The 15,449-nt window shown below is 33.8% G+C and overlaps 2 protein-coding genes across 4 annotated transcripts; one reads left to right on the top strand and one right to left on the bottom strand.

The window, feature by feature from the left end:
- Positions 1–728: 728 nt before the first annotated feature.
- Positions 729–7,027, top strand: Vps50 (vacuolar protein sorting 50). The gene is made up of 9 exons (XM_083050254.1): positions 729–1,198; positions 1,547–2,062; positions 2,217–2,899; positions 2,993–3,365; positions 3,453–3,743; positions 3,828–4,301; positions 4,380–4,501; positions 4,594–4,783; positions 5,469–7,027. Exons 1-9 carry the CDS (start codon positions 1,139–1,141, stop codon positions 5,577–5,579), a joined length of 2,820 nt encoding a protein of 939 aa, XP_082906380.1. The 5' UTR covers positions 729–1,138; the 3' UTR covers positions 5,580–7,027.
- Positions 7,028–8,575: 1,548 nt separating this feature from the next.
- Positions 8,576–13,493, bottom strand: Arf51f (ADP-ribosylation factor 6). 3 transcript variants are annotated; one of them, XM_083050262.1, is made up of 5 exons: positions 13,357–13,493; positions 11,177–11,288; positions 10,873–10,976; positions 10,541–10,739; positions 8,576–10,382 (listed from the first exon to the last, which is right to left on the bottom strand). In XM_083050262.1, exons 2-5 carry the CDS (start codon positions 11,256–11,258, stop codon positions 10,240–10,242), a joined length of 528 nt encoding a protein of 175 aa, XP_082906388.1. In that variant the 5' UTR covers positions 11,259–11,288; positions 13,357–13,493; the 3' UTR covers positions 8,576–10,239. The 3 variants fall into 3 exon arrangements, with proteins under 3 accessions (XP_082906388.1, XP_082906390.1, XP_082906389.1); XM_083050264.1 differs by lacking the exon at positions 13,357–13,493 and adding an exon at positions 11,788–12,068; XM_083050263.1 differs by lacking the exon at positions 13,357–13,493 and adding an exon at positions 11,852–12,068.
- Positions 13,494–15,449: the final 1,956 nt, after the last annotated feature.

Genomic DNA, 15,449 nt, shown 5'->3' with positions numbered 1-15,449 from the left:
AAATATAATAATATATATATAATTTGCATTTAAACGCGATACAATTTTTTTAACGTGATGCATTTGTTAGAAAATAAACTTCATTTTATTAAAAAGTTTGAAATATAAAAATCTCGATTTATTGTAGATCTTGTTGCGATTATATTAAATGCTAATTAAACAAATATTACCTGAATATCCCAGATAAACTTTCTTTTCTTTCTTTTTTCTGTTTCTTTTCTTTTTCGTTTCTCTTTCTGTTTCTTTCCTTTTTCGTTTCTCTTTCCTTACAAATATTTATGACTCATATATATCTAAAAAAGATAATAAGAAGAAAAAATTAATTTGAGATAATTTTGATTGCAGAAAACATCGATTATATAAATTTTACAAGTTTTGATCATGTGCATTTATCATTTCAAATGAAATATCGCTTGAAAAATAAAAATAATTCGATTTTCTCTTACCATATTGTAAAGAATGTAAAGATAGAGAGAGAACAAATGATTCTCTATATAACCTTATATATGCAATTATATATATAATAGTTATATATATGTAGGCGCGATTTCGTTAGCCATTTTATTTTTATCATCTGTTTACTTGAATATTTATCGCGTAAGCGTACAGTTTCTCTTACCCAGCACACAAGATCTTTTGCGATTCAGAGGTGAAAATAACTTGAGGATCAACGCTTTTTTCTTTCAAACTGATAAAAGGATTGAATAGTACGTAAAACGATCGAAAGAGGCGCTGATGCGGTTTTTCGTCGACCCTGCAGTCCTACATATCTGAACGTAGCGGCGTATTCGCTCCATTATCGGAAACCTTGGAAAGCCGAAATTATCCCTTCAGCAAAAATCTGTCCGTCCGAAACTATCGTGAGCAACTTCAAGAGGGATCGTCGTCGACAACATCTTCGCGAAGAATCTACGCCGTTTCCGCGCATCTACGTGGAGACCCAGTTTTCCGTTCGAAGTTCGAGGCGAAGAGCATCGCGCGATTTCAAAGCGATCGAGGAATGGGATCGAGATGATCGAGATGACCGGTCGATGATCTTCCCGCACTTCGCCACGCTCGAAATGTCAGTTTGACGGGAGGCGGCGCGAGCGAACAGCTGATGATGCGTCTGGGCTGGTTTGACGTTTGACGTTTCGCGATGCAATCCGAGATCATGGAAGATTTGAAGTTTAAATTTCTCGGCCTCATTAACAAGCAGGCAAGCCGTCCTTCCTTTATCGAATCTTTTGCTACTTTGCGCTGTATTGTTATTCAGCAGTTAGGTTAGGTTAGGTTGATGCGCGATAATTTGTTCTTTAACATTTCGCTGTCAAATAATGTCAAACGATGTCCCTCTTCTCGCGATTTCCTTTAAAGGAAACTATACTCGTCACTAAAGTGATGGTTTTAGAGGCGCGTGGTATTTCGAAATTTGTGTCATAATATGTATACAACATACACACATATACATATTATTAGAAGATACAGCATTAAAGAAAATAAAATTCAATGCAAAAATTATTTTGTTTACTGCTGAAATCATAATAATTCATCATTTTTCTCTTAGAACACAACTAAAGTACCGCTTATGGGTTTGAATCCTGATTTGCTGAATCCCCCTGACTCGCAAAAATGTGAGGATCTTCGTTCCGAGGCCGAGCAGTCGACAGAGAGCGAGCCTGTACCCGATCAAGATATATTAGAGTCTATCGAAGATATTTATTTCAACACCGATGGTACTTTTGATCCATCTCGCTACGAATTAGAGAAATTGCCAACGATATTACATTCCAAGGATATTGAGAAACGTCACAAGAAACTCAAGCAGCAGCAACAAGTTGTCTCCAAGAAAGTATTGCAGCTTATTTTACAAAAGCAAAGTGCGTGTAACACAGAATTTGACAAGATTCTGCAGCTGCAGGAACAGTTGCAAGATGTCTTGGAAATCTGTAGAATGGGAAGGGCAGATCTGCAATTGGCCAAAACGCAATTTACGACAGCAAGTTTAGGTATATTAGCTAATTATCAGAGACGACAGGTGGTCGAAGAACTATTAAATAGTTTGAATACTATAAAGACACTGGTAAGTTAATTTATATTTTTTAATACTTATAAAACATATGTGATCTCTAAATTTATAAAATTTTAACATCGCATGATGAATAAAATGAAGAGAATCTATTTTATATCGTATTATAAAGAATCTTTTTGTTTAAACCTAATTATTATGTTATTAGCAACGTACGGGGGATCGTCTACAGGAACTTCTAAATGAAGGCAATTTTCCCAGAGCCATATCGCTTCTTTTGGAATGCCAGAGTGCTGCTCAGACGTACAAGCATTTCCACTGTATCAATGCGTTGAGCGGAAAGTTGCAAGATATCTTGGAGCAAGCGGAGAGGGCCTTGGACAGCACTCTTTTTGACATGTGTACTAAATTCGACGTCACCGTGTATTCCTCCGTTCAAGAAGCGTACACGTTATTAGGAAAGACACAGGCTGCCATAGATCAATTGCACATGCATTTCAGTGTCGTCATTCATAACACCGCGTTCGCAGTTATTCACTCTCACGCGGGAGGCGACGTGAAAAGACAATACAAACAGATGTGTCAGGATGTGCCTCGCGAGAAATATATAATTTGCCTCACAGAGCTGTGCAAGTCGCTGTGGACAATACTGAGTTCGTATTATCTAGTTGTAAATTGGCACAATGCGCAGGAGGATAAACCGGAGTGTAAATCTGACGTTAAGAATTTGGAGGAAACTTTCAGCAAACAATACGTCAAGCAGAAATTGGAAAACAGTATGGCCAGAGTGTGGCACGATGTGGAAATGAAGATATCGGTTTACCTGACAAACGCTGATCTAACAGACATCAAATTTGAACAGTTTGTTCAGGTATTGAGTATAGTAAACAGGTAGGTGAAAACTGAATGAATGACAATAAAAGTTTTATCACTCGCCCCGCAGTGAGTATATAAATAAATTTTCAAAATACCTGTCAATTGCAGATTGATGGAGATTGGGGAGGAGCTCTGCTTCAAGTCGGAGAACCTGCAGGAGTCTATAAGAAAGCAATCCTTGTCTTACTTCTCTCACTATCACGCGTCTCGTTTGGATGAGTTGAGAATATTTTTGGAAAACGACGGCTGGGAATTGTGTCCTGTGAAATCAAATTTCATGGCCACCCAATTGCTGGAGTTTCGAAGTCTGAAACCATCGCTCAATAACTGCAAGACCTGGAACAGTTTAGATAGCTCGAATTTAAGCGACAGCGACGCTTCTACGGGGATCGACTTGCAGAAGTATCTGGAGGGCGGTTCGTCGCCATTCACAATAGGATTGGATGATACTGTGGATGAAGATATTTTAGTAAACGATGATGTACGAAAGTCATTTATATACATAACATATGTGTCTTAATACTCTTTTCAAAATAATCTATTGACTGTATTTTCTTTTCTCACTTAGGTTAATCTGCCTGGGTATTTTTCGGACGAGTCCGATGATGATATCCCTGATGAACTGAAGCACGAGTACGTCGACGAGTCGGATCATGCGAGAGTTAGTAAAAAGAAGTGCAAACTCAAACAGTCCGGGCCGATGGTTACAAACACGACGTTAAGCATACTGAGAGTATGTGGCAAGTATCTACAAATGTCGCGACTTTTACGATCGATCGCGATCACCGTCATACAAAGTATGATACAGTTCTTCGAGTTGTGCTTCTACACGGTACACCTGTTCTTTACATCGGATCTTGTAAGTTTATGATTTTCACACAACTCTGTATGGCTTGCTAGACATAGCTAGACAATGTGATGTAAAATACAATCTCTCTTTCAGCAAATCAACAGCGATTCCTTATACAGTCCAAAGTTAAAGCTATCCTTAACGCGAATCAGGGAGAGTCTGATCATCTCCGAGAATGACGCAATAGAGGAAAATGGCAATGGAAATTGCGATAAAGTGAGACAACCGCAGCTTTCGTCCATCGTGAATCTGTCGCAGCCCGAGAAGCTTCACGGATTGACGGAACGTATCGTAGCCGTGGAGTCTCTGATATTTTTAGGACAGCAATACGAAGGTCTGAGACCTTACCTGGAGCATCTCATCGCCAACAGTCCTCAAAGAGGATTCTTACATCAGTTTTACATGCAAACGATCGCATCTACCGCGGATCTGAGGAAACCGGTTTATATGGCGGTGGCGTCGCAGGCGTTCGACGTCGCGAACATCTTGAATTTAATGAACAAAGTCAATTGGGAAGTGACGGACGTCATGTCTCAACATAGTAATTATATCGATGCGCTGATCCAAGTATGTATGACAACTGTTGAGCAAGACAAGTCGTATTAACTGCATATTATATATTGTGAAAATTGTTTATTTTTGTAGGAAATATGCACCTTGAACGAAAGACTCAACGTTATCGGAACGTACATTCCTTTAAATGTAGATGTATGCAACGCTGTGTGGGAAAACGTGGCTCACTTGATCACGCATACCTTAGTGGAAGGGTAGGAGAATTTCTGTTACTAAATTCTCTCAAGTATACTTGCATGTAATATTGTAAATGAAAGATCTGTATTAATGGAAATGTAATATTTAGGTTTTCCAATGCTAAAAAGTGTTCAAATGGCGGTAGAGCTTTGATGCAGCTCGATTTCACGCAGCTAAAGTCCAAATTTGAGAAAGTGACGTCGTTGCGACCTATGCCGCACAGAGAATACGCTGAATTGTACATTAAAGCGTACTACCTTCCTGAGAACAGCTTCGAAGAATGGATTAAGGAGCACAAGGTATCGGAAATTCGTAATTATTACAATTTTATATTAAAATATATATATTGTATATACATAGAGAGAATTTTCTCTTAGAATTTATCCTGAAAATCATGGTAATCGTGGGACAATATAGTATTGAAAGAATTTTATGAGAGTTACTCTGATTAATATTTACAGTAAAATAATATTAAACTATTATGAAATATTAAAATAATATTCACAATGAAATATATTAATATTTACCATAATAAAATATAAAATGTTTGATTAATTTTACTAAAATGTATAATAAAATTTCAATAATTTTAAAATATATTAAACTATGTTAAAAGCTTATAATTCTTTAAGTGTTTTAAATAGAATAGATGCCAAAAAAGTGATAAACTATATAAAATATTTTATATTAATTTTACAATGCAGCATATTTTCAATCCAGCTTAATCGCTCATGATAATTTTAATTTTATTTTATTACCAAACATGATAAAATTCATAGTGAATTTTGCAGTAAAATATAAAGAAAAGTTCTCTCCGTGTATATATACATTAATTTATATATTTATATAATTTATGTTAATATATATTTATATAATTTATATTAATAAATATATATATATATATATTTATATAATTTATATTAATATATATATTAAGCGTTTTCTCCTCCACATACGATATTAATGCATATAATTGTTTCACAGGAATATTCAGTGAAACATTTAGTCGGATTGATTTCGGCGACGTGTCAAAACAATAAGAAAACTCGGCAGCGATTGATAGCGCTTGCGGAAGAGCAACGATCCAGTAGATAGCATCCAACTATTTATTACAGATCTGTCCAGGGTTATATCGAAATAGGAAGTATTTGAGATATTTATCATAAATGAGAGAGAAACGATAATCGCGCGTTGTTAATTGTACAGTAGAACGAATTTTTTAGATATATTGAGAGAAAATGATCTGATGATATTCGTGTGTTTAAATTATTGCATCAAATTTGAGATTTTTGAGTCATGTTATCACGAATCGAGCGAGCCATATTTTAATATATTTATGAAGTATTATGTCTATATGTGAATCTCTCACACAGTTCGACAAGAAAGGCTTTTACAATATACTAACTATTAGCTCTAATGTATATATTACAAATATTTTAACACGTATATGTTATTTTAGAGTCTATATAATTAAACCATGTGGGGATCTGTATTAAAACGCGCGTGTTTGATGAAACTTCAACTTATTTTTAATATATTAAATCTCTCGAATGCGAAAATGCGCAAAGATTATATGAATCTCGTGTGGATCTATAAGTTTATAATTAGAATATCAACATGCCACACTGTAAGAACTAAGAACTCAATATTGCTACTAATTTTACACTCAAAATGTTTTTACTTATGATCTGTACGTCATGATTTATATTAATTTTAGAGAAAAAAAATTCAATTTTTCTTATGTTTAAATATTACATCAGTGATATTTTCTTCTACTCATCTATTTTAAAAATTCATGATTTTACATAGCTTCTTTCTATATTTTTATAAAAAGAGCCAAAGTACATATTAAATATATGATGTACAACATTTTCGTTTCTTTTTTGCATATCTTGTATTTGCCATATATTTCGTATATTAATTTTTTTATTAATAATAAATATTTTCAAAGCTAAAGTGCAAAATTTGGAAGATAATGTGACTGATGTCTCATTCTACAAATAATCATATTGGCTGTTGAAATAATAAAACCATGACTTCCCACTGAATCATTTTAATAATCTTATTTATTTTACTTTGTGATTCGTTTTCTTTTTATGTAAATTTCAAGGATACTATAAAGTATATATATAAAAAAGAAACAGCAAAATATTTTTATCTTCCCTTTGTATATATCTACGAATTATTATCATAAGAGTAACGTTTAATGCATGATGCGTGCGTGTATATATATATATACACATACACACCAGAAAATGCACAATTTAAAGAAATTTTTATTATACAAATGATAGTAATATACAAGTACATATATACTTTCTAGCTTCGTCGATCCCCGATTTCGTAAAAATTGCTATTATATTTATATTACATTATATATTTCATATACACACGCCATAAACTAAAAAATTTCTGATGCACCAGCAAACTCTTCTAATTGAAGTCATCTTAATGCCCTATATTTTATTTGCCTTTTTTAATATTTTTATATATTTTATATATATAATATCTTAAAAGTAGTATTAATTGAATTTTTGCTTTATAAATGATGAGTATAATTGCACATAAATAGTTTTGTAATATAACATTTAGAGACATGTAATTAACAATATAACAAACTGTACACACACTATAAATTTTAATTAAACGATAGGTATAAATAACTGCAAAATAACAGAACTGTAATTTAATTCCCTTATTACCGAGTCCTTTTTTCTAAAAAAACTGATGTTTCGTTTTTTAGAAATACTCTAATACGATTGGTGCATTAGGAATTCTCTGGTTGATAGCGATCCATGTGTAATATAGCGTCGATTCATGTCGTGTAATATTATTTCTTATATTCGAAAGCATTTTTTTTTTAAATCTTTTTAACAAGCCTAATTTCTTTGTGGCCCCTGATAAGATGTAATTATGAAATGTTATTAATTTTAATATAAATGACAAATCTCTGAATATATTTTAACTAAATGGAGATATATATATATATACATATACATATATATAAAAAGAATATGTTATTGTATGTTTCTTTATCTCGAGTGAAGATGATCTTCAGCGCATCTTCCTCCGATGGCAAATATATTTTAGGATCTCTATATAACGCTGATATTAAATTGTCTAAAAATTTTATAGCAAGCCACACACACACGCACACTTATATTTAAATGCTTATGAATTTTTTTTCTCCTATGTGTAGAGTATAATATCGTAACAAAACTATTTGCTAAACTGAGATTGAGGACTAATATATTTTGATAGAATCTGGTCTTATTTTTATCATTCTTTTCACTATTTTATCTCTGAGAAATCAAGAGATATAAATTTAAATTAAGTTACTACTAGATATAACTTGTCATATAACAAGATTATATAGTAATTATTTCTATGAAATAGTTATATAACATAAACTTTTCTCTAATGCTGTAAAATTCTTGTTACCTTCAGTCTTTGGACTGATATTAATGAGGCAAAATACTCTCTATAATTTGTAAAGAATTTCTAATTTATTGTTGATATTTAAAGTGAAATTTATTTCTAACAAACAGAAAGAATGTAAAATAAAATACTTCTTTCTTCCTTTTCCATTTTTCTTCTAAAACTTATCTTTTTGAAAAACGAATCTTTTCTGTGTATTATTTCTTTTCTGTCAACATTGGAACGAGGTCATAGATTTATTTTAGTTCTCAAAAACCTTTTCTTATTTTCTTTTTTTGTAGAATGTTAATGCGGACATATGGAAAAAAAAAACCACATAAAAAACGTTCGACATAAACTTGGAATATATCAAACATATTTATGTACAAAAAATCTCGTCAATTAATATCATAACATTACATTTCTTTAATAATGAGAAAGTGGCTCCTGTTAAAAAGCCAAATGGTAAAACATAACAATTTATCATACTTGCATTTAAAAGAATATAGATATATATTTTTGTTTATATAGTTAGTACACAATACGTAATGACATTGCTATTTGAAACATTGTTAAAAAATGCAGAGATGAGGGATGAGATTGTACAAATACATGGCCATAGAGTGTTAATTAATATAGCTAATACATTCTGAAAAAACAGTATTTTCGCCTGATTTATGATTTTTTTTTTTTTTTTTTTTACACAGACAATGTGCTCTCAACTTCGCGCCCACTTTCTTCTTTCAAATGAGACTTAATATTAATGGTATGGATGCTGAGAGAGTTTTATGCAAACTTACGTTTGAAAAGTCTCTGGTCGAAAAAAAGAGATTACACGATTATTCATATAACTAAAATGTTTCTCTATAACAGTCTAAATCGCTAACGTATCGTGGAATGTTTAAACAAGATGTCATTGTCAATTTACGATAATAATTCATCGCTATTATTTACTCGAAACTCAAATTTGATTCAATAATCATACAAACACTTTGAACACTTGTAAACTTCTATGAATCATTTATGAATCTGAAGTAATGTTCTTACTAATCCTTAAACGCTACAGATTATGCTATGAGAAATGAAACAGTCACAGAAACACTTATCTCATTCGTAAAATGCCGTTTAATGATCTGATTGTTGCGACCTATACTATAATATGCTTTATTATCTGATACTCACTTAAATGGTAAAAAATATTGGCAGATTCAATGTTGTTACGCTCTTTTTGTAACATTATTTTCTCCTATTTTTTGGTTTTTGAGCTCACAATATCAGTAAACCGATAACTCCATGTTGCACTACATTTTTGTTTTAATATATTATGCTTGTGCGTTAATAAGAACGCCGGTGATACATTAGACACATCTTTGCATTTTTCAAATAAAATATCATTTAAAAAAATCATCTATATCCAGCGTTATCGAGACGAACGTAAAGGAAAAAAAAAAATGAGAATTAAAATGTCATTTTATCAAGTTGGAAGACGTATGTCACCAAAAACCAATGAATTACGAGCACTTTTTTCGGCACAAAAGTATAAATAAGCAACAGATGTTCGCTATAACGAAATAAATCTCGCTGCACTGTATAAAGTCTCGATATTAGAGGTGCTGCAAATTTACTCACGTATTATATTCACGGACTATGTGTGTACGAATATTATATAATACATATTAGATAGCATTTTTTGACAACAAGATATTGCAAAGTCAAAAATCTACTTGTGAAATCTGTTAAAAACTCGAGGTGTTCGCCGTTTTTCGAGAAAACTCAACTCCCTCGCAAATAACAATTATATAGATATTAGATAAAATCCTCCGCAAAGGTAAGTTATACAGTATACTAATCCTTGTGAATCCGTGAACCCCTTAATATCATAACTAGACTTTTTTTTTCATGTAATTTTTCTGTTTTTCAACTTGTACAACTTAGGTGTTGCATGTGAAACACTTGTGTGAGTATGTTACAGAGCGATGTTAAACCCGATGTGTAACCCTATTTAGTTTAATTATCTCCATGGACCGGGATAAATAGCTAGTAATAAAGGTCACGTTCCTTGGTACCTCAATAAATTACTATTCACCTAGTATCGATATTATTGGAACACACCATTAATAGTTGTCTTTATATTGTTTTCTCTTTCGCTTTTGCACCTGCAATAACTTTGCTTGTGAAAAAGATCTCGTCAAACCTATCATTGTCAGTAGTTGTTTGTCTTGACAGAAGCCTCCACATGACAAATTAAAATAAAAATACAAAGCAAACGTGTATTCTCCATATATATATATATATATATATATATATATATGCTAATTTGTGAAAAATAAATATTTGCTCATAATTTATGATTACTGGTTAACCACGTAAGGCCTTCATAAAGCCCGTCTCCTGTTGTGGCACAAGATGGCTGAACGTACCAATTTCTATCTCGTATCCTAGTTAATCCCAGTTTTTCTTGTATTTCGTGCGGTTTCATTGCTAGATGACAAGTATGAAGACACAAGTTGTATGTTAAAAACTGTATAAAAGTATCTATAGCGTATATGTCTTGTGCTATTGAATATACATCACTATCGAAAAGTAAAGAGATATGCTATTTAGTAATAATTGCGGATTTGCAAAGAAAAAAAACTTACCATCAGGAAGATCTTGTTTATTAGCGAAAATTAAGATAATCGCATCACGCATTTCTCTATCATTTATGATTCGATGGAGCTCCTGGCGGGCTTCGTCGATTCTATCCCGATCCGCACAATCTACTACAAAAATAAGTCCTTGCGTCCCTGTGTAATAATGACGCCATAACGGACGTATTTTATCTTGGCCACCCACATCCTAAACACAAAGCAATAGCATTTCACTCGAGTGATATAAAATAAGCAAACGGTCGATTAAAAATAATTCTATAAATCATTTACTAATTTTTGTACATTCTTGTAGATAATATAAGCAGGAATTTGAGACTCACCCACACATTAAATTTAACATTCTTATAGGTAACTGTTTCTACATTGAATCCTACAGTTGGTATAGTTGTCACAGACTGTCCTAGTTTAAGTTTATACAATATTGCTGATATAATTTCATTAAGGAAACATATTTGTATAGAAGAGACATATGCGTTATATAATATAGTATACATGACAAACTGTTGTTTCGCTTACAATAGTTAAATTACATAAGAGCTTTGAATAGCGTGAAAGAAGAAAAGAGATGAAGCGCAAAAATAGCACGTCATTAGAGAATACGATTGTGTTTATGTAAAAGGATACTAGTTTTTCCTGCAGCGTCCAGTCCTAACATGAGAATACGCATCTCCTTGTTGCCAAAGATCTTTGACAACAACTTGCCCATTTTGTCAGCTGCGTTCTAAGCACCCGGCACCTGTGTATTTCACAAAACGCAAGGTCTTACATTTATTTCCATGAAAACCTCAGTACCTGTCAAACTTAGCTCACAATCTGTCAAATCTCAGACGCAAGTTATACAGTAAAATTCGTTCAGCTCGTTAATCACTATAAATAAACGCGTGTGTTATAGAGAACTGCATCTCAATAAGTTATACGTCCTTAAATCGGGATGATGCCAATAAAAAGATGTGTGTGCCTGTGTGTGTACATACATGTATCGAGTATTATATACATGTTTTTAACGCATTGTTATCGACAGTCCGATCGAATACGATAATATTATTAATGCCAACGATTTAGATGTGCTCGAGATTCCAGAAGCCGGCGATAACCGGTCAGGTCGCGAAAGGAGGGAAGGGAGAGGGGAAAAAAAAGCTCGCCCTCGCGTAATCGTGTCAAGCTTGGCGGAAATGAAACGGCCACACGTAGGGACAGACACACGCACACACAGCGTGCACCCATTTAAAGCCTACGTTTAAATCCCACGCGTTATCGCCGTAATCCTTATCGCCGCGTTAAGAGATGGCATCGATTTACCTCTCGCAAGATTATATATCTTGAAGCCTCCGCTACGAACCTCTCATCGCGATATCGGAAGCGGGGAACGAGTTGCGGTTAAACGCGGATAAACACAGAGAATGAGAGGGAGAGGGAGAGGGAGAGACGAGATCGTGTCAGACGGTCAATCACTTCCCTTTATAACCTATCTCTCTTTGCGCGCGCGAACATTTATCGCCCGCCGAGTATATATATATATGTATATGTATACAGGGTGTAGTCCTGTGGTTGTTCGTTTTTAGCTACACTCTCCGCGTTCAAAATAGATCTCCGCGTATCGTTTCAGTTGCACTCTCCCTCTCCCTCTCCCTCTCTCTCTCTCTCTCTCTCTCTCTCTCTCTCTTTCTCCCTTTCGTCGAGATCTCTCCTGTCAAATTTCAGAGAATCGAGAGAGTTTAAATTTATTCAATTAATTCAGTTAATTGCACTCTTTCGGCAATTTGAAATTAGATTGAAGATATATTTGGGAGAAAGAGAGAAAGCATAGGAAGTGAAAAAAAGTGCAGATGGTGCAAGAGAAACGGACAGTAGTGCACTTTCTCTCTCGCCGGGGATCCGAATTTTAGAGAAAGAAATAAAAAAAACGGAATATATACGTCAGAAATTTTTTTCGAGAAGAGTAATTGATGCTCTCTCTCACACTTTATTCAAAAATATTTAAATTGAAAGAATTCTCATTTTTACTTTTAATTCAATTAATTGCACTTTCGGCGATTTTTTAAAATAGGTGCAACTTCTTAATAAAAAGTACAAAGAACAATCTTATTATATTCGAGAAAATATTAGTTTTAAATACGGAAAGTGTGAGCAAGAACCCTCCAACCGAATGCTTTATTTATTAAAGATAGAAAAAAAGTGCAGATGGTGCAAGAGAAACGGACAGTAGTGCACTTTCTCTCTCGCCGGGGATCCGAATTTTAGAGAAAGAAATAAAAAACGGAATATATACGTCGGAAATTTTTTTCGAGAAGAGTTATCGATGCTCTCTCTCTTACACTTTTTTCAAAAATATTTCAATTAAAAGAATTCTCATTTTTACTTTAATTCAATTAATTGCACTTTCGGCAATTTTTTAAATATGTGCAACTTCTTAATAAAAAGTACAATTAATAAGATCCTATATTCAAGAAAATAGTTTTAAATACGGAAAGTGTGAGCGAGAACCCTCCAACGAAACGCTTTATTTATTAGAGACAGAGAGAGGGAGAAAAGTGCAGATGGTGCAAGAGAAACGGACAGATATGTCACATGAATTCGTGCGCGAAAATAAGGCGTGTTCGCGTGTGGGTGACATAATAAACGGCACAGGCTAAGCTTCTAATCGCAAAATTCGCTGATACCAGCAGAAAATCCGCAGAAATGGATTTTCGCGAAAAGAACGAGAAAGTATATCTTCCGCGACGACGTCGACGTCGCCGGCGAACAGAAGGAGGGGGGGACCGGAAGGGGGGAGGGGACGCGCGCGCGCGCGGAGGACAACTCACCGAGAAACATCTACGGAGCAGAGCGAGTACTTTACTGTTGACTTTACTACCGCGCGGACACATCACAACACTGATGCACATAGCTGTACGCCGTCGTCGTAGGAGAGGTATCGCCCTGGCATCTCGTCTCGTGGTAGCCACCAGCTCGCTTATTTCATCGCCGCCGCGACACGGCGATCATCGTCATTGTCGTCGTCACGTAAAAGTTGCGGAAGCGCGTGCCAAACTCGGCGACACTCGCGCCATCTAGCGTCGTCGCCGGGAGTCACTAGGAGACGCCGCGTCTGCGAAACTAGATCAGTAGGTAACGCAGGTCCTTGCATTTATCAATCGCACTTTCTCTCTTGTATCTTTTCTTCTCGCGTTTAATCCTTTTGTCAGTAGAGAATCAATTTGTTTAAATGTCGAAAATGTGTGTCAAAACTTTCCTCCGCCCTGAAATAAAATATAAAGAGCCTTTTTATATATATTCAGAAAAACTTATTTAAATATAAAACGCGATAAAGAATGTTTGAGCCCTAAAGAAATTACTGCAAAAAATACAAAAATATTTGTATTTTTTTTTTTTTTATTTTTTTGATTAGAAAAACGACTTTTATGTGTTAAAGTATTGTATTTGCTTTTATATTTAATTTTATTTAGTCTTTAAAGAGAGGAAACAAGAAAAAAATATAAAAAAGTGCGATTTGAAATCTTTTCTCACATCCGTTATTTTACTAAAAAATAATTGAAAGACAATTAATTCAATTACTGATCTGTTGTTGTCAATTCTACAAATGTATCTTTTTTCCAAAAGTGTTTATAAAAAAGCATCAACAATGTTTGAGCAAGTATATATATGTACATCATGATTTTGATACGACAAAACTTAATACTCCGTATTATCTTACAATTTACAACGTTACACGTCATAATAATAGTGATGACAATAACACTCTTATCGATTTCCTTTTACAAAGATTAAAACCGATATATAACCACAATCGAGTATGAGAACATGCAAGAATATATAAAATTTAAAAATATAAAAATATATGAATAAGATATAAAAATTATATATATATATAAGAAAATTATATTTCAACTCTTGCTTGTTTGATATATATAAAAGTAGCTATAATTTTTAAATAAAAGAACTTCTTACATTTAAGAGTTTTTCTCATTAAAAATTGAAAATATTATTCTTAATTATTTTAAATATAAATATACTCATCCATATGTGTTATTTTATTATCAGTATAATAAACGTATTTAAATATCTTATTCAGAATAATACAAAATATTTTATCTATTTTTTATTTGTTTATATATTATTTTATTGCATATTATATTTAGCTTTTTTTAATATATAATTAATATATAGAAAACATATACATATATATATATATAAGTCGAAATCAAAATCATGATATAAAAAAACGCATTCCAAATATTATATTTAATTCCGATGAGAGAGAAAGAGAGAGATGAGAGAAGGAGAAAGAGAGAGAGAAATCCGGCAAAATATCAATTTTTCTGAAATCTGGAATGTCGTTATAAATGAATACGTGAATAAAATCGTTCGAAAATTCTCGTCCAAGCAGTCATCCCCGATTCTTGCGAACGTTGCTCCTATACACTCAAGGTCATTCATCATTCCCTCTCTCTCATTCACCTTTCACCTTTCACACATGTATTTTATGACAGCAGTTTATCGGACAAAAATTTCACGAAAGCGCATCTTTTCACAATCACAAACATATATAGCTATCTCTTTTGTTCAGTTTCGACAGGAAGGGAGGAGAACGAGAAACGCGAGTGTTCGCCAAACAGCAGGTTATCCGCCAGTTTATCGTCGTCGGAGGAGAAGAGAGAATGACATTTCTGTGGAAGCCAGTTATGGCCGGCGTCAGCGGCGAAGAAAAGGAGAGTTACGGATGTAGAGAGGTCCCGGCCGGGCGGGAGGGGTCGATAAGAGAAATCGAATCCGGCTACGTGGACTCGTGAAAGTGAAGGTGAACGTCGACGCCGCCTGGCTCTCTTACCTGTCAGACAGGTCGATGTATACCTGTTGCTTCGCTTACCCGGTCCCCGACTGGTCTGCGATCCGATTT

This window comes from Prenolepis imparis, unplaced genomic scaffold, assembly GCF_030444845.1.
Source record: "Prenolepis imparis isolate NDT839.2.m4 unplaced genomic scaffold, iyPreImpa1.0 SCAF_11, whole genome shotgun sequence".
Classification (NCBI taxonomy): Eukaryota; Metazoa; Arthropoda; class Insecta; order Hymenoptera; family Formicidae; genus Prenolepis; species Prenolepis imparis.
The sequence above is the reverse complement of the archived record's forward strand: the minus strand, read 5'-3'. Positions and strand labels throughout refer to the sequence as shown.